This window comes from Ananas comosus, linkage group 4 (genome assembly GCF_001540865.1).
Source record: "Ananas comosus cultivar F153 linkage group 4, ASM154086v1, whole genome shotgun sequence".
NCBI lineage: Eukaryota > Viridiplantae > Streptophyta > Magnoliopsida > Poales > Bromeliaceae > Ananas > Ananas comosus.
The window spans coordinates 2,044,665-2,066,008 of record NC_033624.1 but is presented as its reverse complement, the minus strand read 5'-3'; the positions used below and the strand labels follow the sequence as shown (position 1 = coordinate 2,066,008).

The 21,344-nt window shown below is 36.2% G+C and overlaps 1 protein-coding gene across 3 annotated transcripts; it reads left to right on the top strand.

The window, feature by feature from the left end:
* LOC109709200 (DDT domain-containing protein PTM) lies at positions 5,141-20,842 on the top strand. 3 transcript variants are annotated; one of them, XM_020231304.1, is made up of 11 exons: positions 5,141-7,205; positions 7,305-7,898; positions 11,908-13,012; positions 13,522-13,810; positions 13,894-14,018; positions 14,096-14,607; positions 15,819-15,847; positions 17,105-17,767; positions 17,991-18,652; positions 18,797-18,882; positions 19,529-20,842. In XM_020231304.1, exons 1-9 carry the CDS (start codon positions 5,353-5,355, stop codon positions 18,455-18,457), a joined length of 5,637 nt encoding a protein of 1,878 aa, XP_020086893.1. In that variant the 5' UTR covers positions 5,141-5,352; the 3' UTR covers positions 18,458-18,652; positions 18,797-18,882; positions 19,529-20,842. The 3 variants fall into 3 exon arrangements, with proteins under 3 accessions (XP_020086893.1, XP_020086891.1, XP_020086892.1); XM_020231302.1 differs by having other exon boundaries at positions 17,991-18,882; XM_020231303.1 differs by having other exon boundaries at positions 17,991-18,882; positions 19,526-20,842.

The window sequence follows — 21,344 nt, the reverse complement described above, 5'->3', positions numbered from 1 at the left end:
CCACCACAATAGGATAAGGGCCTACCATGATAGTGACAGGCGGCCTTTGAAAGCGGGACGTATTTAAAAGTTGGAATGCAAGCATACTATAGCCTAGATAATAAGGCCCAAATAAATAAAAAACATAATTAAAAAAATATATAAAATAGAAGCAAAAGTAAGGCCAACCAAAACTCACTTTGGATTCGAATCTGAATAGGGTTGAATTAATTTCAGTTCGGAAGAACTTAGTTTAGTTCGATCAGAAATGGATATTTTTTGTATGGAATAAGTTACAGTTGGAATCATGTTCTATTTTCTATTAATCACAGAATGATAATCAAATATTATTCTCTGTATTGAATTTACTATTGTCGAGGTACCATTAAGATGTTTTCACGATCGGGCTTAGATCATGGGCATGCAACGCCACAACGGCCACAGCCGCTGTGCCAAATTAGACCGAACTTTTCTCCTTACAAAACCCTGTTTAGAATTTAGAAACGGGCACTTGCCATCAAATTTGATATGAGAGTGACAAGATATATATATATATATATCTTACAAAATGTAATAATATGACATTAAAATTTTAAATCAAAGATATTTATCTTGTTTTATATAATATAAAGAATTTTCTATCAAAATTTCACGTGATTTGGATATTTCTACACCGTTAAACTTGCAAATTGCTCACTACGGCCATTGAAATTTATTGATTTTGAGCCTATTCGATTACTAGGCAAATGATATCGAAAAATAATAAAATTTATTTTCTAGGTACTCCAAATACTCTAGATCAAGTTTAACGGAGCCGATCGACGATTCGAAAGTCGCAACATCGAAAACGAGCTGGAAGCACGGAAGGCTCCGTGCTTCCGATAGTATAGTAGCCTCACTATATATATATATATAGCAGGGCTGCTGTGCTCTCCGGAGCACGGAGACCTCTGTGCTCCTGAGCCGTTTTCGATGATGGAATTTTCGAATCGACGATCTGCTCTGTTAGACTTGATCTAGCGTATTTGAAGTTTCTAAAAAATAATTTTTGCGATTTTTTTATATCATTTACCTAGTGATCGAAAGGATTCAAAATCCATAATTTTTAATGGTTGATATCTGCCGTTTTCAAGTTTAACGGTGTAGAAGTATTCAAATAAGATGAAATTTTGATACAAAATTTTTTATACTATCTATAACAAAATCAATATTTCTAATCAAAAATTTTAATGCTATATCATCACTTTTTATAGAATTTTTATTTTCAGCTGTTAAAAATTATTGATTTTGAATCCTTTCGATTGTTAGGTAAATGATATCGAAAAATTGTAAAAATTATTTTCTAGAAACTTCAAATACGCTAGATCAAGTTTAACGAAACCGATCGTCGATTCAGAAACTCCATCATCGTAAACGGCTCAGGGCCTCCGTGCTCCTGAGAGCACAGCAGCCCTGCTCTGCCTCCGTGCTCCTGAGAGTACAGCAGCCCTGCTCTCTCTCTCTATATATATAGAGTCCGGCTACTATACTATTATGAGTACGATCGTCCTTGTACTCATAAGTTGTTTTCGATGATAGAACTTCCGGTTCGACGATCCACACCGTTAAACGTTATCTAGAGCATTTGAAACATCTAGAAATCAAATTTCATAATTTTTCGACATCATTTAACTTACGATCAAAAGGTTACAAAATTAACAATTTTTAACGGCCGGTATGGAATACTTGCTAGTTTAATGGTGCAAAAGAATCCGAATAGGTTGAATTTTTGATAGAAAATTCTATTCACTACCTAGATAAAGATCAATAACTCTGATTTTAAATTGAAGGATCTGATCATCCATTTTTAAGACATCGTTCGATTTTGACTGTTCATTTTATGCCCACTTGATGGACTTTATTATGATTTCGAAAAATTACGAAATTTATTTTCTAGAAGTTTCAAATACTCTAGATCATATTTAACGGAGTGGATCGTCGATTCGGAAGCTCCATCATCGAAAATAACTTATGTGTACGAAAGGCCCAATACTCATAATAGTATAGTAGCCTTACTCTCTCTCTCTCTCTCTCTCTCTCTCTCTATATATATATATATATATATCTAGGTTTGAGCAATTAGACTTTTTTTTTTCGATCTTATACTTTTTTTTGTTTGAGAGATAGGTAGTACACTACCCGCTTCGTTTATTTCATTTAGAAATAAACTTAGCAAAAATTTAGAAATAAACTTAGCAAAAAATGTAAATCAACTAGGATTCGAACTTGGGTCTCGGATACCAACCACCAAGCCTTTTGCGACTTGCTCTAGGGACCATTACAACATATATTGGCTACAAATAATTATTAGAATAAGGGCAAACTTCAAATATCAGCCTTGTTGTTTTGTATTTTCTCACTTTAATATTCTGTGGTTTAAAGCGTATTAATTTAGTCCCCTGTAGTTTTATTTGTCTTTTTTCGTCAGCTTATTTGTTAACATCTCGTTAAATTATATGCAAGAAATTTCAGATACCCCACCTAGGTTTATCGAATATTCACGTTAGTACCTTTTAGTTTTAACTTTGTCACTGATTTAAAAAAAAATAATAATAAAAAGGATAATAAAAAGAAAATAAATAAAATCATAGAATACTAAATTGATATACTTTAAACCACATGGTACAAAAATAAGAAACTGCAAAACCACAGGATGGTATTTGAAGTTTTTCCTTATAATAACGGTTACGCCACGCCTACAAGTGAGTATGAAAGGGTTCCTCCAAATTGCAATTCCCTCCAAAATATTTTTAAAATCGCCTAAGAAATCTGAGTCTACCGGCTAATGAGAACATCTGAAACCATTCGTTTCTTATGAAAGAAAATTCTAACTTGAGTTCTCCTCACTTTGACCAACTCTCAATCGAGTTCATTACAATCTCGGTTGATTCACATTTCCAGCTAAATTTATTTATAAATAAAATAAACGAAAAGTGTGTCATACTATCTATATCTCTCTCTCAAAAAAAAAAAATCTCACAATGATATAATTCTATTCTATTAGCTTATTTGGCCGAAATTCTACTATCGATTTTTTTGTTTTTTTAAACGAGAATGGTAGCATAGTATCCACTTAACTTATTTTTTCTATAAATAAATTTAGTTAGAAATATGAACTAACTAAGTTTCGAACTTATAATCTCGAATACTAATCATCAAGTCAATAGCTACTTGTGCTACGAACGATCGGATATTTCATAATAAATAGTAGGCATTTATACTGCAGTAGATAAACGAATTTTTTTTGGGAATCACGCCATAATAAAAAAGTTGAAATGAGAGTTTGAATTCTAAAGGCAAAAACATTAATTTCGAACTTTTACCTTTTTAATCCAAAAGAGATAAATATTTAAGAAATTCAAGTATCTCCCATAATACTGTTTAAATAATATTATACCAAACAACACTGCGGCTTATTTATATAAAAACGTAATTTGTCTACAATCTTCGTACGTAACGTAAGAATTTATGTGTACAAAGTTGATCTCGCAATTCATCAACACTGAAAGTGAACACAAACACAAAATTCTTACTACAAGTAGAAGCTTAGAAAATTCATATAAAAATAATTATTTTGAAGAATAATACTATAATACACCCTATAATGAGTGTATATTATGCATGATACCGTAGCACTTGACAAATTTAAAGTGATTTGGAAAGGAAAAGAGGTGAGGTAGGTGAACAGATCATAAGAAACAAAGTACGCGGCACGTAATTTCTTTGAGAATTCACGTTTTAATATATCTATTGATGAGTGGGAATATTTTAGTAGTCACCTCACGTGACTAGTGAACTCGCTCCTCTGTAGATTTTTTTTTCTGTACATTTCTCGACCAATGACAGCAAGCCACGTGGCCCAAAGTGAGTAGCAACTACAAGTACAACCCATGCTGTAGGGAATCCACCTACTCACGAGTCGTAACTGCGCGTTACAAGTGCGCTAAAAGCAAGAATTAGCAACTACCTTTTTTTTATCCCTTAAAACGTGAAACAAATCCACACTTTTCACTACTCACTTTTTTTTAAAGTTTTATTTAACACCCCACCCTCAAATCCCCATGTCCTCATCTTCAGGTGCTCCCTCGACACAACTTAAAAAAAGAAGAAGAAACTAACCAACGGTAAGATCCCCAGTCTCACTCGCTTCGTTGAATCTGGACCGTTCATTTATGATTTGCCATCTCATTTAACACCGCATTCGTAGCGATGCAAATGGATCCAGGTTGGTAGAACTCCCACCCCGATCTGCTCTGAATGAAGTGATAAAAAAATATAGAAATATATAACCTACCTCAAATTTTCGCCAATCAGCCAAGTAAATAGAGCGGGAGGCGGAAAATTCTTTTCTTCCTTCAATCCGTTTTAATCCGTCAAAAATTTGCTCCCGTCCCGATCCACCCTGAATGGAACGGTAATTAAGTAGAAGCCGAAAATAAAATAAAAAATAATCGAATCTGTTCTGTCCCGTTCCGATAAGAAATAGAGCGGGAGGTGGAGGAACCTTCCCGCCTTATGATCCGGCGTGTTTGCATCCCTAAGTATCCATTAGATTGGATTATATTAATAGTAGTTAATTTATATAATAGTGTAAATTGTATGGATAATCTTAATGTCTGTATATTCCACTTAAGTTTTTTTTTAACTTTCCAGATATTTGTGTAGTTTCACCCTTTATTGTAAAAAGATCATTGGGTTCTTTTTTTAAAATTAGACATGATTTTATTCATTCTATAATTTTTTTTTACTAGTTGCCTGTAATTTCTTATTCGCTTGCATTAGAGCATATTAGATTGAGGTAATCTTGCACTTACACTAGAAAAAAAAAGTACGGCATATTTTTGAATTACCATTTACAAGTATATTTTATTACAAACATATGTATAAACTATAAAAAATAATTATAATATCAAGTATAATACAAAACAACTACTTTATTTGTGAGTTACGTGAAATTAACTTTTTTTTAAAAAAAAAAACTCATTTGGCTTATTGACAAATAGACCTGTACGGACATTAAAAGTTTAAGGACGGATTTGCAAAATAGGAATACAGCAAGGATCTTGCACATATTCCACCATTTAGAGTGTTCCCGCGGGACATCGGAAACGAAGCCCCGTTCTTCGTTCCTCTCCTCTTCGACGAAATTAAAGAGCGAGAGATCGAAAGGGAAAGGAGAACCCTCCCCCCCCCCTCTCTCTTGCCATTCTCCAATTTCGCCTCAATCTCATCTTGTTGTTGGTCGAATCCGATCTCTTCTTCTTCGTGTTCTTCGTGTTCTTCGATTCGATTTGGTTTTGGGGATCGATCGGGAGCCCTAGCTCCCCGGGTGTGATGGAGCTGGTCGGGAGTGTCGTGAGGAAGACGTTCCCGGGGCTCGGGACGTATGAGGGAGTTGTGGAGTCGTATGATGCGTCCACGAGATTCTTCAAGGTGCTCTACGAGGACGGGGACACCGAGGAGGTCGATTTTGGTGAGATCGCGTCGATGTTGGGGGAGGTGGGGGAGCTACCCCACGTAGAAGCGGAGGGGATGGACGATCACGGGCGGAGGCCGAAGAAGCGGCGGCGGGCGGAGCCGGATTCTGTGGAGAACGGGGGGTTTGGGGAGGGTAGTGCTTTGGGGGATGGAGGTGGGGGTTTGGTGGAGAGTACTAGGGTTTCTGATGCGATCGAGAGGCTAAATGATGTTTTGGGTGCTATAGAAGGAGCTGAAGCTAGTGGTGAGTGCTCCAATGGAGATTTGTTAGAGAAAGGTTCTTCTCAGGGTTTGGTAGGAACTCGGGAATTGGGGAGGTTGGAGGGAAATGGTTGTAGTGAAGGATCGGTGGATAATGTGAAGGGAAATGGCTCTTCTGAAGGGTTTAGAGATACCCAAATTGAGGAGACGGCACCCAAAGATCCGATCAAGCAGGGAGATGATACTATACGTAGAACACAGGAGGGTGAGCAAGTTCCAAAGAGAAGACGAGGACGCCCCAGGAAAGTCACTTCTTCTTCCGGGACACCATTGAGAAGGAGAGATGGGGATTTGGTGGAAAGCACTGGGGTTTCTGATGGGATCGAAAGGCAAAATGGAGTTTTTGGTGCTATACATGGAACTGAAGCTAGCGATGAGTGTTCTAATAGAGATTTTTTGGAGAGAAGTTCTTCTCAGGCGATGAAAGGAACTCCGGAATTGGGGAGGTCAGAGGAAGTTGGTAGTGGTGTAGGATTGGTGGGTAATGTGAAGGAAAGTGGGTTTTTTGAACACTTGATGGATATCAAAATTGAGGAGATGATCCCCAAAAATCTAGTAGAGCGGGGAGGTGATAATATACATGGAACAGAGGAGGGTGAGCAAGTTCGAAAGAGAAGACGGGGACGTCCCAGGAAAGTCAAATCTTCTACGGTGACACCACTGAGAAAGGGAGGTGGGAATTTGGTGGAAAACACTAAGGTTTCTGGTGGGATCGAGGGGCATAGTGGTTTTTTGGGTGCTATAGATGGAGCTGAAGCTAATGGCAAGTGTTCGTATGGGGATTTGTTGGAGAAAGATTCTTCTCAGGGTTTTGGAGGAACTCCGGAGATGGTGAGGTTGGAGGAAAATGGTACTAGTGAAGGATTCGCAGTTGATTTGAAGGAAAATGGCTCTCGAGAACCCTATACCGACACACAAATTGAGGAGATGACACTGAAAAATCCTATAGAGCAGGGAGATGATGCTATGTGTGGAACAGAGGAGGGTGATCAAGGTCGAAAGAGAAGACGAGGGCGTCCGAAGAAAGTCGATTTATCTACTGTGACACCTCTGAGGAGGAGTGCTCGTAGAGCAAATACTTCTTTGCAATCTACTGAGAATTCTGTTACGCTTCAGGTGGCTGCTGAAGATAATACAATTTCAGAGGCTAAAGCTGATGCATGTGTTAGTGAGGATTTCGCCAATCCAGAACTGCCCTCTTCTTCGAATGATTTGGATTTAGAAGGGCTTCCTGTCCTCGATCTTTTCTCTGTTTACACTTGTTTGAGATCTTTTAGCAGGCCTCTGTTTCTGAGCCCGTTTGGGTTGGAAGCATTTGTGGCGGCTTTGAGATGCAAACATGTGAATTCATTGATCGACTCTATTCATTTTTCCATATTGCAAGCATTGAAGAGGCATTTGGAATTCCTTTCTGAAGAAGGATCTCAGTCAGCTACTGATTGCATCAGGTGCTTCCGTTGTTACTGTTATTCACTTTGCTTGTTCAGTAGGCAATTTATCTCTTACTCTGTTAATTGCCTTCTTTTTTATACATCTATTCTTTGTAGGAACCTTAATTGGGAGCTCTTAGATTTAGTAACATGGCCTCTTTACCTTGCTGAGTACTTACTAGTTTTTGGTTCAAGTTTGAAATCTGGTATCAAACTTACTCATTTGAGGCTCTTGAATAAGGAGTACTATGAACAGCCTGCTGACGTGAAACTGGATTTACTCCGTTGTCTATGTGATAATGTCATTGAAGTTGAAGAAATTAGATCAGAACTGAATTTAAGAATGAGCCAATCTGAGTACAACACAAACATGACCATCGCAAAACGGAGGACTAAGCCAGGTATGGAAACTTTGGGGGGTTCGTTCGCTCACAAATATGAAGATGATGTTGATGGGAATAGCGATGAATGTTGCCTTTGTGGGATGGATGGTAATCTTCTATGCTGTGATGGTTGTCCTGCTGCATTTCATTCTAAATGCGTTGGAGTGGCTAAAGATCTTTTGCCCGAAGGCGACTGGTATTGTCCTGATTGTTTGCTGGAAAGAAGTGATGGGTTGATTAATTTGTCGAAGGCTTGCCAAGGAGCAGAGGTTTTGGGAATAGATCCACATGGACGTATGTATTTTAGAAGCTGCGGCTATCTTTTGGTGTACGTCATTCTGCATATTTTAGTTGCTACAATATGCTCTTTCTATTTTTATATAATATTTCTTTTGTCATTAACTCTCAGTCTTTGGAAATACTCTTTTATAAATGTAGCGTCGATCGTTTTAGTCAATATTCTTTTGGAATACAATTGAGCAGTGCCAAACAGTAAATTGAATCGTGATAACAAGAAATGTACAATAATATATTTCACCTATTCTCTTAGACCTTTTTCAAGCATTGTCACCCCTTAACATGAGCATGCATTAGCAAAGAGAAAACCTTTAGTAAGTGGGTATGTGGAGCTTTATATATATATATATATATATATATATATATATATATATATTGATCTTTCTTCTAGGCCCCTACACCGTATAAACTTCACCAAGAACTCATACTAAAATATAACCCAAGATGCTGGGGGCTCGACCCATCGGGATACTAGACATTATGCCAAAGTACATGCCTTTCTTAAGTTGCACTTAGTAGTTTGTACAAGTTCTTCATTATGTTTATACATGAAGACTGATATCAAGTTTTCAGCTTAAGTTCCTTAATTAATGGTTCTCAATGAATTTTAGTTTCCAAATTGGTATGTGAAATTCTGAGTCTCGTAACTACTGATCGTATGGTAGTTTCTTGATTAAGGATAGATTTATTGACACCTCTTGAACTTTCATGCTTTTGCAGTTATTATATAACTAACAAAAGTGTAAACTTGAATTGTGCAACATGCTCTCTTAGCTTCATGTAACAATGCAATCAACTGTTCTATCCAACTAATATTAGTCTCCTAAAAGTTTCCTATCACTAATGTGTCACCTGTCTCTTTAAGTTCAACTAAAATTTGCGGTTGATCTCCTATTTCTGCTGAAAGAGAAGAAAAACTAAAATTGTATATTGCTTCAAAGCCACGAATTGAAGCAAATAGTGCTATGGAATCCTTCATTCCATTGGTGGCCTGATGAAGCCCTAATTCATCTTGTTGCTACTATGATGTCGACTCCTTAATTGGCAAGTGATAAGTGATAGACACATAATAGGAAGCTAAAGTTGTTTGGATCGTAGGGTCAAATGCACTGGTGACTACTTATGAAGTTTCAACGGTTGATTTTGATTACTTACCTAGAAGTCTATTCGCAATAACATGGAAGTCCAAGGGGCATTGGCTAATCCTAATTTTTATATCTGGTGATCAAATGTTGACTCGATAATATATCTCATCATTCACCTATGGACTAGGCTACTCTACTCTCTGTAGTACTTGAAATATTAGAGAAGAGTGCTTGATCATATTATGTCATATGGCCTCACTTGGCAATGCTGGGCTTTGTAAAGTTACTCCCTGATCCTTTAGCTGCACTGACTGTTAAGTCCCTAGACAATGATTACAAAGTTCCAGATGTTTTTAGCAAGATTCAAAGATGACAATCTGTTGAACTAAATCCAATAAGGCTGATTCAATTGTCATGTTATTTTCTTACTCTGCCTTCATATTTTTCTTTTTCACCTCTTATTACCTGTCACATGCTCACCTATGATGTTCATAACTTGATTCCTGGTCGGAGAGGCAACCGGTTCAAACATTTGCAAAGATTTAGCACATGATTCCTAATGTGTTTTCATTCATGTGTCTGCATCTTTAGACTATTAAATGTCCTTCATGGCAATGGGCTGACAGACTGCCAAGGTGGTCGTGCACATGTGTAAAGATTTGTATAGAAATCAGGCGAGCTTGTGTTTAACCATTCCACACTTGTCGCTGGCAAAATTCAAGTATTTACTATCATTATTACTAAGATGATTAGGTGATCAGATGCTGCATCAAAAATTAACATTTCAAAGAACAAAATGTTTTAGAGTGGATGGTGTATTTAAATTGTTCTAACGACTAACATTAATGCAAATGTTTTGTTGAGCTTTTTTATTGTTTTTACATTTGAACTTTTTTATTTTTGCTCCTTATTAATTTAGTCTAGTCTAGTTTTCTATAATTGCTAATACATTTCCAAGGGAAAATAGAATCTTGCTGTCAGTTGGTGATGTTTTGTGATTGAGAAAGAGCGGGGAAGTTCATATGTTCACCATGAACGATTAATTTTTTATCTGTTCATGGAAAATGTTTAGATGTTCTTTGTAGAGAATGCTGTTTTGGTCGGCAGTGGTCGTAGATGATGCAGTGCTATGAATCCCAGACTTGTTATCCTTCTCGAATGATATATAGCTGCTCTTTTCTTCTAGTCAAATTGCATTTGGGATCTGTCAATATATATGCTCATCATTGTTTCTTGATTGTAAGAAAGAGTGTCAGTGTGCTTTAGATTATCAGCAAAGGAATGGATGTAGTGACTAATAATTTCCCTAGTTAGAAGCTTGGAAGAGAAAATTTTATTTTCTGAAGGACAAGATTAACAGAGTAATGATTATACTGTTGGAATTTTCAAATATAGAAGAGAATGTTGGTGCCACAGATTTTTCAGTGGAGTTATGGTAGAAACTATTAGTTACCATAATTGAAAGTTTGGAAGAGAAAATATCTTTTTCTCCGAGGACAAGATAACAGAGCAATTATGCTGCTGTTGGACTTTTCATGTAATGTCTTTTGGAAATACTTGCAAGGATTTGGATCTTATCTTACAAATGAAATGAACTACAATTACAACGTAACTCACCCTTGTATTATTGTTGAGAATCGGTTAGATTATGTATTATGAGCGATATATGGCGAAAGCTAAAATTTCACAGGATTAATTCTTATAAAGCTTTCGAGTTATTTCTTCATAATGTTTTTCTTCAGCTTTTTTCTGCTTTTCCTTTCTAGTTTGTGAATCTTTTAGGGCCTGTTTGGATGTCGGAACAAATTATTCTATGATAACTTATGTGATTGCAAATTAGAAGCTTGATTTCTCTGCATTGTGAGGTCCTCATAATTGTCTTTTCCTGATATACATTCAACCAACCAGGTGATTATCATATGCCGAGAAGAACTACTTGGAGGCTTTATATGTATACATATATATATATATATATATATATAGAGAGAGAGAGAGAGAGAGAGAGAGAGAGAGAGAGAGAGAGAGAACTAGGCTGGTATACTATCGGTAGCACGGAGGCCTCTGTGCTACTAAGTTGTTTTCGATGATGCGGTTTTCAAATCAACGATCAGCTTCATTAGACTTGACCTACACTATTGAAAATATTTGGAACTAAATTTCACAATTTTTCGACATTATTTGGCTAGTGATCAAAAGGCCTAAAAAATGACAATTTTAATGGCCGATGTGATGTGTTTGTGAATTTTATGGTGTAAAATAATCCAAATTTGATGAAATTTTTATAGAAATTTTTTTTTACTATTTAGAGTAAGATCAGTACCTTTGATTTTAAATTCAAGTCTTTTATCATCATTTTTTATGAGATTTTTATTTTTAGCCGTTCATTTTTATACTACTCGTTTGAATAGGTAAATGATGTCGAAAAATTATAAAATTTAGTTTTCAAATACGTTCAATAGTGTGGATCAAGTCTAACAGAGCTGATCGTTGATTTGGAAGCCGTATCATCGAAAACAACTTGGTAGCACGGAGGCTTCCGTGCTACCGATAGTATACCAGCCAGACTCATATATGCAGTTGTAGGTATCTTTTGGGCCAATTACCACGCCCCTTGGCAAACAAAAGAAATATGCTGAACAAGATGCTCATGTATTGAAGTAGGTCCTTAAGATAAAGTTTGGGGGTTGTGGTATTTTCGATCAATATAGTTTTATGCAGTGGTTTCATATTATTTTGTGTATATTTCTGTTATCGCAAGTGTCTACCTGAAGTACTTGGTCAGAAAGGCAGCAGTTAGAACTTTCTTTAATCGATAGGACAGCTCATTTCCTTTTCTGTTTTTATGATCTTTCAAGTGATTTTTGCTGGTTTGTTTAAGGATCTTTATTCACCCATGACTCCCCCAAAAAAAACTATCTAATATCATAAAGTATTTGTTGTTTGATAAAACTGCAGGTCTGACTCATGCAATGCAGAAGCTTCATGCCATTATTATAAAAGCAATGATTTGCTTTCTGTTATGGGAGTGTTGAAATCATCTGATTGTTCATATGAACCAATCACTACTGCAATATGTGCATCGTGGGATATTCCTGTGGAATCTTCTAGTTATTATGGTCAATTTGATAATGAGAATCACAACATCCATGGAATGCCAGATTTTCATAATAACGACAATCTATCCTTACCTTTAAAGCAGGATTTTTCTGGTGATAAGGATGTCGGAAAGATTCCAGAGTCTAATTCTCCGTCTGCTGAAAATTTGGGCACTAATATAACTAATGGTTCTGACTTAAGCAAGTTGAATGAGGTCATTTTAAATCATCCGGATTCACTTCAGTCTGAAGGGATGACAACATTAGTCAGTTCTGAAATTTTGAATGGACTGGCCCATGAGAGTGGTGTAAATTCTTCAGATGATGCTGATATTACTGGGAAAGAGGTCATTATATTAACACCTGCTGACGCAGCTGTTGAGAATGGGAGACAAAGTGGTTCATATGCTGGTGCATTTGTGATTACTGAGCAAAGGACAGATGGGGCTTCTCAACTCCATTTTGATCTTGGTAGTTACGTGAATTACTACAGTTTTGGTCGTATAGCTTCTTCTGTTGCTGAAGAGTTGACACATATTTCATCTGAGTGCAACACTAAGGAAGTAAAGAAATCTGTTGAGGACGTGATGTCAGTACAGCTGAAGGCAATACCTAAGAAGTCCATTAAGCTTTGTTGCTATCCATATCGGGAGCTATCTTTCGATGCACAAAAAGAAAAATGTGGATGGTGCTACTCCTGCAGAACCTCCAGTGATGCTGATTGTTTATTTAAAAATACAGATGGTAACCTTCTTGAAAGTTCTGGACCACCTTCCGAAGGACAATTTTTGAAAAAGGACAAGAAAAACCATATTGCTTCTACTGCGCATTATATTTTATCAATTGAAGATCGTTTGCGTAGTTTATTGTCAGGCCCCTGGCAGAACCCACATTTTAGTAATGTTTGGCGTGAGGCAGTTCTGAAGGCATCTGATGTCACATCGCTAAAGAACCTGCTTCTTACTGTAAGTGATTACTGCTAATGTTTTATCCTTGAATGCTGTGCCACCTTTGCTCTTTGGCACCTAAAGTGCCAACATGGCATCAGCATGGTTTCATGCTGACATTATCCTATAGATAGAGTCTGTTATTCCTATCTAAGATTTCTATGCTTATGATGCATTTGAATTATGGAATTTGCTGGTTAATTGTGGAAATTCTGATTTCCCCAATTTGTAACCCTTGTTTGAGCAATTCTAAATAATCCTTAATTATGCTTGTTCCTAAATCTGGAATAGTAAGCAATAATTATGCAGAACAATTATGAGCAATTATTATAGGTTTTCACCAAAAAACTTAAATATCAGGCAACTGTAGTAGGTCTTTACCACATTACATGCTGTAACAGCAGTGACAAACCCCATGCCACGCGAAACTATTCCCTGGTTTGATTTCTATCAAGATCTTTCTCATATTGCTCGGTCTTCTTCATCATCTAGTTACCTGCAATAGCTTATCCTCCCTTATTCTGCAGTTAGAATCAAGTTTGCGGCGCATTGCACTCTCAGCAGAATGGCTTAAACCTGTGGATTTTAGTAATACAATTGGTTCAGCATCTTATTCTTTGACTGATTCACATGAATCTTCGAATAATGGAAGCAGTAAAAAGCAGGGGAGGAAATCTAATCCTACTAGTGATCGTAATAATATCTCTGATGATTCTACATCTCATGTCAATTGGTGGAGGGGCGGCAAACTATCCCGTCAGGTGTATCAATGGAAGAGGTTGCCTCGATCATTGGCCTCCAAGAGTGGCAGGCAAGGTAAGTATTATCATTTCAACGATTTTGTTATGACAGAATTAAGTACATTTTTATATATCTTTTTGGTTCTAAAATTTTTGCAGCGGGTTTTAAAAAAATTCCAAGCATCTTGTACCCTGATGGTTCAGATATTGCCAGGAGAAGCAAATGCATTGCCTGGCGTGCTGCTGTTGAAATGTCAAAAAGTGTGGCTCAGCTTTTATTCCAGGTAATACAACTAACTCCCTAATCCGTCATCTACAACTAACTATAAATCGCTCTTACTGTGTTTCATTCATTTTCCAGATTAAAGAATTCGATTCGCACATTAAATGGACTGCAATTTCCAGTACTCAACCTTTTCCTCCTGCGTCTAAGGATTCAAAGAAATTAACAAAGCTTTTTAAGAAAGTCATTATACGAAGAAAATCCATCGAGGGAACAAATGTAAAGTATCTACTTGATTTTGGAAAGAGGGATAATATCCCTCCTATTGTTGCCAGATATGGCGTGATACTTCAAGAGCCTTCCAGTGACAGGAAAAAGTATTGGTTGAGTGAATGTCATGTTCCCTTGGATCTCTTAAAAGCATTTGAAGAAAAGAGATTAGCTCGCGTACAGAAAAAGAAAGATTCTGACCATCCTTCTGATAGGGCAAGTGATTGCAAATTAAAGAAGACTGCCAATCTTGCCGACAGGGCAAGTGATTGCATCTCAAGGAAGACTAAAAGATCGGAAGGATTTTCACTTCTTTTTTTGAAAGCACAACAGTTGGCGGGCGAAATTTGTGGCCACTGTAATGAAAAAGTACTTGTCAGGTATGGAAATTTTATCATTTCTGTAATTTATCCGCAGGTATTTATAATCTGATTACCATTTCCATAATTTATCCCCATGTATTTATAATCTGCACTCCTTTTAATTTTTCCCATGCGCCCCATTCCCCGCACATGCAGGCCTACTCACCTGATTAGAAATTTATGGCCCTTAATTATCTATATATGTCTGTGCTCATTAGTTTCCAGTGCAGGAGCCCAGGAATTCGTCAATCTAAAAACTTTTTTGTGTTCCATCACGAAACATGTATTTTCAAACTTCCAAGTTACAGAAAGGGATGCAACTGTTACACAATCTTTCTGATGCAGTAGTCACATTTGATTAACTTTAAATAAGGCTAATTTTTTACTGATATTGTTTAGGGTAGAAAACAGCACATCTGTTGCCCTTAAGTTTGGAGAAGATTGGGGACAGTGATGGATCAAAGAAGAAGCGAGAAATTATGAAAAGAGAAGACAAATAAGGGGAGGAGTGGGCTGTAAACTGAAAGTGTTTTGTTTCTCTTAAAAACCGGTCATGCATCACTCTGCTTTCTGCACTTGAACGCTGTTCTGTATGCCCCTCAACAAGATTCAAGTTGATCTTTTGATTAAGAACGTTCCCCCCTGCCATATCTTCTATTTCTTTTTTCCCCAGCCAACTACCTTTTTCTGAAGATTCCAACTCAAATACTGCTCCAATATAAGAACAGATTGGACTGATTAAGCTCTTAAATATCAGCTGATTAGTATGTATGATTAGCCTGAAGACCAGCCAATTGATGCACTCCACTGGCTAGTATTACTATTGGAAGAACTGAGGGAATCAACCTAGTCAGACTAGTTCTTGTTTAATCAAGATTCAATTTTCATTTAGAAAACATTTCTCCGTTAAAGAATTGGATACCCAAAGTATTATGCATGCTTTATATGTACCATTGAACTTTTTCAGCTTTCTTTTGTTTTTTCTCTTGCTTGTGTCAATAACCTAGTGGTATAAGTTTACATGCTTACACAAAAATGTCATGTATATAAAGTTTGCATTTTAAGTATTCTCTCCATATGTATAAGTGTTTATAAAATCAATCATTTTCAAAGATAGAAGTTCTTTTGCATGTAAAGTCTTGTTTATCCTTTTTTAGCTGCGACGGTTGTCTGTGCTTCCAACTTTATTCAGACCGGTTTCTAACTTATGCTTCCTCTTCTTCATACAGTGAAGCTGTGAATTGCCAATATTGTAACGGTATGCACTTCAGACATTTCTTTTTTAACCTGTTTTCTTTCAAGCATAAAGGACAGCGTGTATGAAACATTTCGTATCTATTGCCTGGTTTTTTTGTTTGTTATGTATGTTGTTGTAGCCTGCCACAGCATTGAGTGTTAAGATGTTTGGATTATTTACTATTTATCTGCTGATGATGTTATTGGATTCATATGAAACATTTTCATCTATGCTGATGATGATGATATAAGTGTGCTTAAGCTAGTTTTGTCCGTTTCAGTTGGTAGCTTGTTATTTATCTTTTGTCATGAACATTATATTCGACACTTTTTGTACTTGCAGATCTGATTGAATTTCTTTTGATACGTGCTGCACTGCTGCTCAAATGCTCAAATGTTTTTTAGTATTCATTGTTTATGATGATTTTGCTGTTGGAAAGGCAGAATAATGCCTGTAACAGGACTATGATACTTTATGGGCATGCTTGTAGATAAATTTATCTGTAATTAGACTGATTAGTAACCTTGCTTTGATCACTTCAAATTTAAAAGGAATTTGTACATATTTGGTAGCTCTTGCAGATTGTATAATGTTCTGTGTGGTGTGATATAATGCATCGATGCCAAAAACTATTTAATGTGCATACTAAGCAGTATCTTACTATATTTTGCCCAGAAACTGTAACCCGCATCAGATATAAAGGGACTTTGTTACCTATGCAAACTAAGTCACATAACCAGGAATTAGGTTGCTTTTCTACTTTCAACTTAAAGTTTTGTTGGCTTTACCTCAAGAACAGCTCCTCTACTTGAGAAGAAAAGGCTAGGCATTATAGCTGTGCCGACAGTGATGCAACATCTTTATATTCAGGCTCCAATCATATTATAGAATCAGCCATTTCATTTTTTTTTTTGATTATATTGATCATTTTCTTGTCGGCATGGTTCTGGAGAATTGAAGAGGGTAATGTCGTAGTATCTCGTGTTTATTCCAGTGATATGGTATACATTTCAATGCCCTTGTGTAGAAGTAGCTACAAAATTTTGTTGTAGAACTAGCTACATAATTTTGTGGTAATATGTCTACAACTTCTTTTCCCGACTCATAAATTATATTTCAGCCTGTCATTCTTGCTTTGAACACTATATTGTTATCCATTTTTTTTGAGTTTTTTTTCCAACATACACACAAATATGTGAAATAAATTGTTGATGTGCTACTCAAAATTCATCTTTTGGCGTTGGTGGTATCTCAGCTAAACTTCTTTACACTGGACAGGGTTTTTCCACAGAAAACATTTCAAAGTACCTAGAGGTGCTACATGTACAACTTACACCTGCTCTAAATGCAAGGACAAACAAAGTCTGAAGGCAAAACCTCTAGTATGCACGGACAAACAAACTTCGAGCACGAAACCTCAAGTATGCAAGGACAAAGAAAGTTTGAAAGCAAAACCTCGAGGAAAAAAGTTAGTAAAGAAGAAGAAGAAGAATAAGAAGAAAACCTCTGAGGTCAAAATGCCATTGCGTAGGTCAGAAAGGATAAAACGTGTAGTGGTGAAATTGAAGAAGGCTGGTGTGAAGAAGAGAGGGAAACAGGCTCAATCTAAGAGGGGACGGCCGAAAAAGTTTGCTAATGAATCTGGAAAAGGCCAATCTAAAAGATCTGAAATTAGTTCTAAAACGGACCCTTCAAAACAATCTGAGAATGAAATACTCTGGCGGAAGAGAAAGAGAACAGTAATGCACTACCCATACTGGTTGAATGGCCTTCATTGGACACACAATGTGGACAATGAACATGGAAAATGTTTTAGAAAAAGGAAAGTTCTTTTGCCATCCCAACATATTGAGGAATCCTCCTCTTTAGCACCAGTTTGTTGCCTTTGTTCGAAAGGTTATTGTCCAGAAGTAATTTATGTTGCCTGTGAAAAATGTGAAGGTAATCAAGCTTTTTAAGTTCATTGTATTGCTTCTCCATTGTAGGCTATGTATAAGAAGTGCATTTTTAAATCATTTTCTTGTTGAGAATCTATAATCATCAAGCATTCTGACCTTTCTTTCAAGTTTGCATTATACTATATATCGTTGTTTTCTTTTCAATTGGAATCTTGTTCTATTACCTGTTTCCTTAAATCAGCTTTCGTCTTTTCTTTTCTTTGTAGATTGGTTTCACGCGGATGCTTACTGTGTTACTCTTGAGAATTTGAACAATCTAATTGGGTTTACGTGTCATAAATGCCGAAAGAGAAGCGTTCCCGTTTGTCCATATTCTGGGGTTGCTATCCCTCGGTCAGATCAAGAACTTGCTGTTGGAGGTACAGTTTGTTTTGAGGATCAAAACAGCTATGAGGAGAGGAAACAAGATGGTATTACATCTACTGCAGTTGAAATTTTGCCTTCATCTACTGCAGTTGAATTAACAAATGGGCCTATTATGATGCCCACACTGATGCATGATGAAGAGAAAACCTTCTCTTCTGGAGATGAGAATGCTTCTCAAATAGTGGTTAGTTCACCGAATACTATCAGGAGCTCTAATGAAGTAGGTGAAGAGGTGCTTATGGCTTGTACACATGGTCACTTAGCTGCCACACCCACAGACAATCCTGTGAGCTCCTTTATGGATTGATGGTACAGGTGGGGAATTCTGATTCTATAACATTGTAAATAGAAGAGATGTGTTCAACTTCGTGTGATACTTTCATTGTAATTGTTGGTAAGGTAATTCCAAGTGGGCCCAAACCTCTCTGCATGCTGAAGAAGTATTTCTCATTTATGAGTTAGTAAGAATCAAAGCATGATTTACTCGGCGGCAGTCAGTAAGGTTATTTGCCTGAGTGGTTCATTTTTCATTGATGTGCAATTTGTGGCCCTTTCAATAAATTGGACAAAAGGGATCGCTATTTGGTCATCATTCTTCTTGCTTTCACATTATTGCGATCAGCTTCTCTGGCTTTCACTATTTCAGTATTTGATGAGGTTTAGCATTTACCGGCGCCTTTGCTATTAATTTAGATCTTTTAGCTGACTCAGGAAGACTTTCTTCTGACCTAGGTGAGTCTGTGTACTACTATTTATCTGTCAGATCCATTTCTCCAGAGGAAAGTGATTATTGCTTCTTGAATATGTATGACTTATTGATGCTAAATGGTTACTTGCTGCGGAGATTATCATTGTTTATTAGATACTGGCTATGATTTCAGCTTTAGCGAAAGAAAGTAACATGTGCTCACACTAGTCAATATCTGGTTGTAAGCTGTTTAAGCCATGATTAATTCTTTCTTTATTGAGGTAAAAATTATAGGACTAATTCCTCTGAGTGCCAATACCCTTCTACAAGTGTTAAACTCAAGCAAGAGTGGGGCCATGTTTAAAACCTCAGAATTATCAAGGAGAGAGAAAAACAAGCAATAATTGAGGAGGCTTGTATTTCCAGATGCAATCTTTGTGGGAAGAAACAATAAAGTAGGACTTTCTGTAGTAGTTTTTATGAGAGTTTTGTTTGCTTTCCTTTCTAGTGCTCGAGAAGTAGGTTTTATATAACAGGATATTAGTAGTATTTTCTGTTATTATTACTATATAATTGATTCTTTCTCATATTCTTTTTTGTCTAATTAATTTTTAAGTATGTTCTCATGTCTTTCTGGATACAAATTACTTTTTATCTCATTTTCCATGTTTTTTTTTTCCTTATCAGCAGGCAGTATATGGACATGTCGGCAATCAAACTCTCCTTTGCCGCTTGGAACCAGATGGTTTTCTCTTTCTACCATTTCCTGAAAATATTTCCGATCAACAATGCCTTTTCATTTGCTTTATCTACCAAATGAAATTGCTTGATAGTTTACTAACTAAATTGAAGGTTCACTTTTTCTGAAAAATTAGCCATTGCAAGTCTCAACTAATTTTAGTTAATCCCAATGGTTAAGAGAAAGCTGTTGAGGTGTAAACATCATTTAGCAATTTGGTTTTAATTGTCGAGAATTAGGTTCAATTGTGTTATTATGTTTTGTTAGTTAGCATCATCTGGATATTTATTTGATTACATGACAATCCAATCCTTATTCGTAATCATTAATTACTAAACTAGTTTACAAAGGGGAATTTCTACAGATGGAACAATTTTCAGTATAATTTTTAGCACTTCCAGCAAAACAAGCCATGAAAATGCATGCAAACAAAAGGAAAAAAATGTTAAATTTTGCTGAACTCATATGACTAGTATGGATTCCACTGTTTAAATTGTCAAACCAATAGATCTTTCTCTTGAAAAGTTGTTACTGAGCCTAGATACCAATTAATAGAAAATATGCTGCCTATTTCCCATTTTCATATAACAATTGGTACATTCAGCCATTCTTCTCATGCTATCGAAATATTAACTATTAAAGAAGATTATTATGATGCTTCTAAATCAATATAGCATTTTTTTTAATTTTTCTAATTTTTTTTTTTGTGGTGAGAGATGCTTTTGTGGTATTAGGGTGTCACAGTATGATCATATAATATCTTTACTAATGGACCACTTTCCACAAGGTAGCAAAATAGTTGCAATGTTCCACCATTAAATAGTATTCTCATACTTCCAAGTGTCGCATGTTAAATTGTTGCGCAAAACAAGTGCAAAAATGGAAATAGAAAGTCAAGACTGATTCACAGGTCGGAGCTATTATTGCTTTTGCATTATTTTGTGTTGTTAACTTTCTTTGCTTTCAATGAAGAAATCTTCTTACACTCTTTATTTTTAACCATTTGACTAATGAATGATAATTTGCTGGGTTAGTATTTGCTGTCAATGACTACTTTTTTTTGGAGCTTGGCTTTTATGCGGGGTTGTAATTACCAAACATTGCCACTTTTATGGTGTGACATTGACTTTCCAAATGCAACTTGGTCATATTTGTCGATTAATAGAACATTGAAAAGAAACTGGTTTACCAGATAGTTCTATATTGTTTTGTTTTTTTATTTCTACATTGACAGGTTGCTATCTCAAATGATAAAAGTTGTGTTAGACTCTGTGCGTTATTCTGGATTATATTGAGCTTTTTGTCAAAGCTCTCTTTTAGTTCAATTCTGAGTCTTTCTTTTTTCTTCTTTTTTTGAGAGAATGGTAGCATGCTATTAGCATTGTTCTCCTTTTTTTGTTTTTTCTAAAAATAAATTTACCTAGAAATGTAAAACAACTGGGCTTCAAGCTTAGGATCTCAGATATCAATTATTAAGGTTTTTGTCACTTACGTTAGGGACAGTTGGTTCAGGTTTTGAGTCTTATTTGCAATTTAATGCTGATTAAGTTTGTTGCCGTAAGTGTTGTAAGAGCCGACAAAAATTAGACATGAATGAATCTGAAACAGGCCTATCTAGTTATATTAGAATTTATGTACTAACACTGCTTTGAGTATTATATTTTTCAGCTCCCCACCTTACATTTGTGCATTCTTCAACTGCCCACCTTACTTTTTATAGGTTTCTCAAATATACTTTTGCCCTATCATAAGTTCGCCCTGTTCTGC

What these genes read in the sequence shown, in the direction of transcription:
- LOC109709200 (XM_020231304.1), top strand. Translation starts at nt 5,353, where the DNA reads ATGGAGCTGGTCGGGAGTGTCGTGAGGAAGACGTTCCCGGGGCTCGGG. An exon ending in AGCTGCGGCTATCTTTTGGT is followed by an intron (nt 7,899 to 11,907) that starts GTACGTCATTCT and finishes ATAAAACTGCAG; the next exon opens with GTCTGACTCATGCAATGCAG. An exon ending in TGGCTCAGCTTTTATTCCAG is followed by an intron (nt 14,019 to 14,095) that starts GTAATACAACTA and finishes TTCATTTTCCAG; the next exon opens with ATTAAAGAATTCGATTCGCA.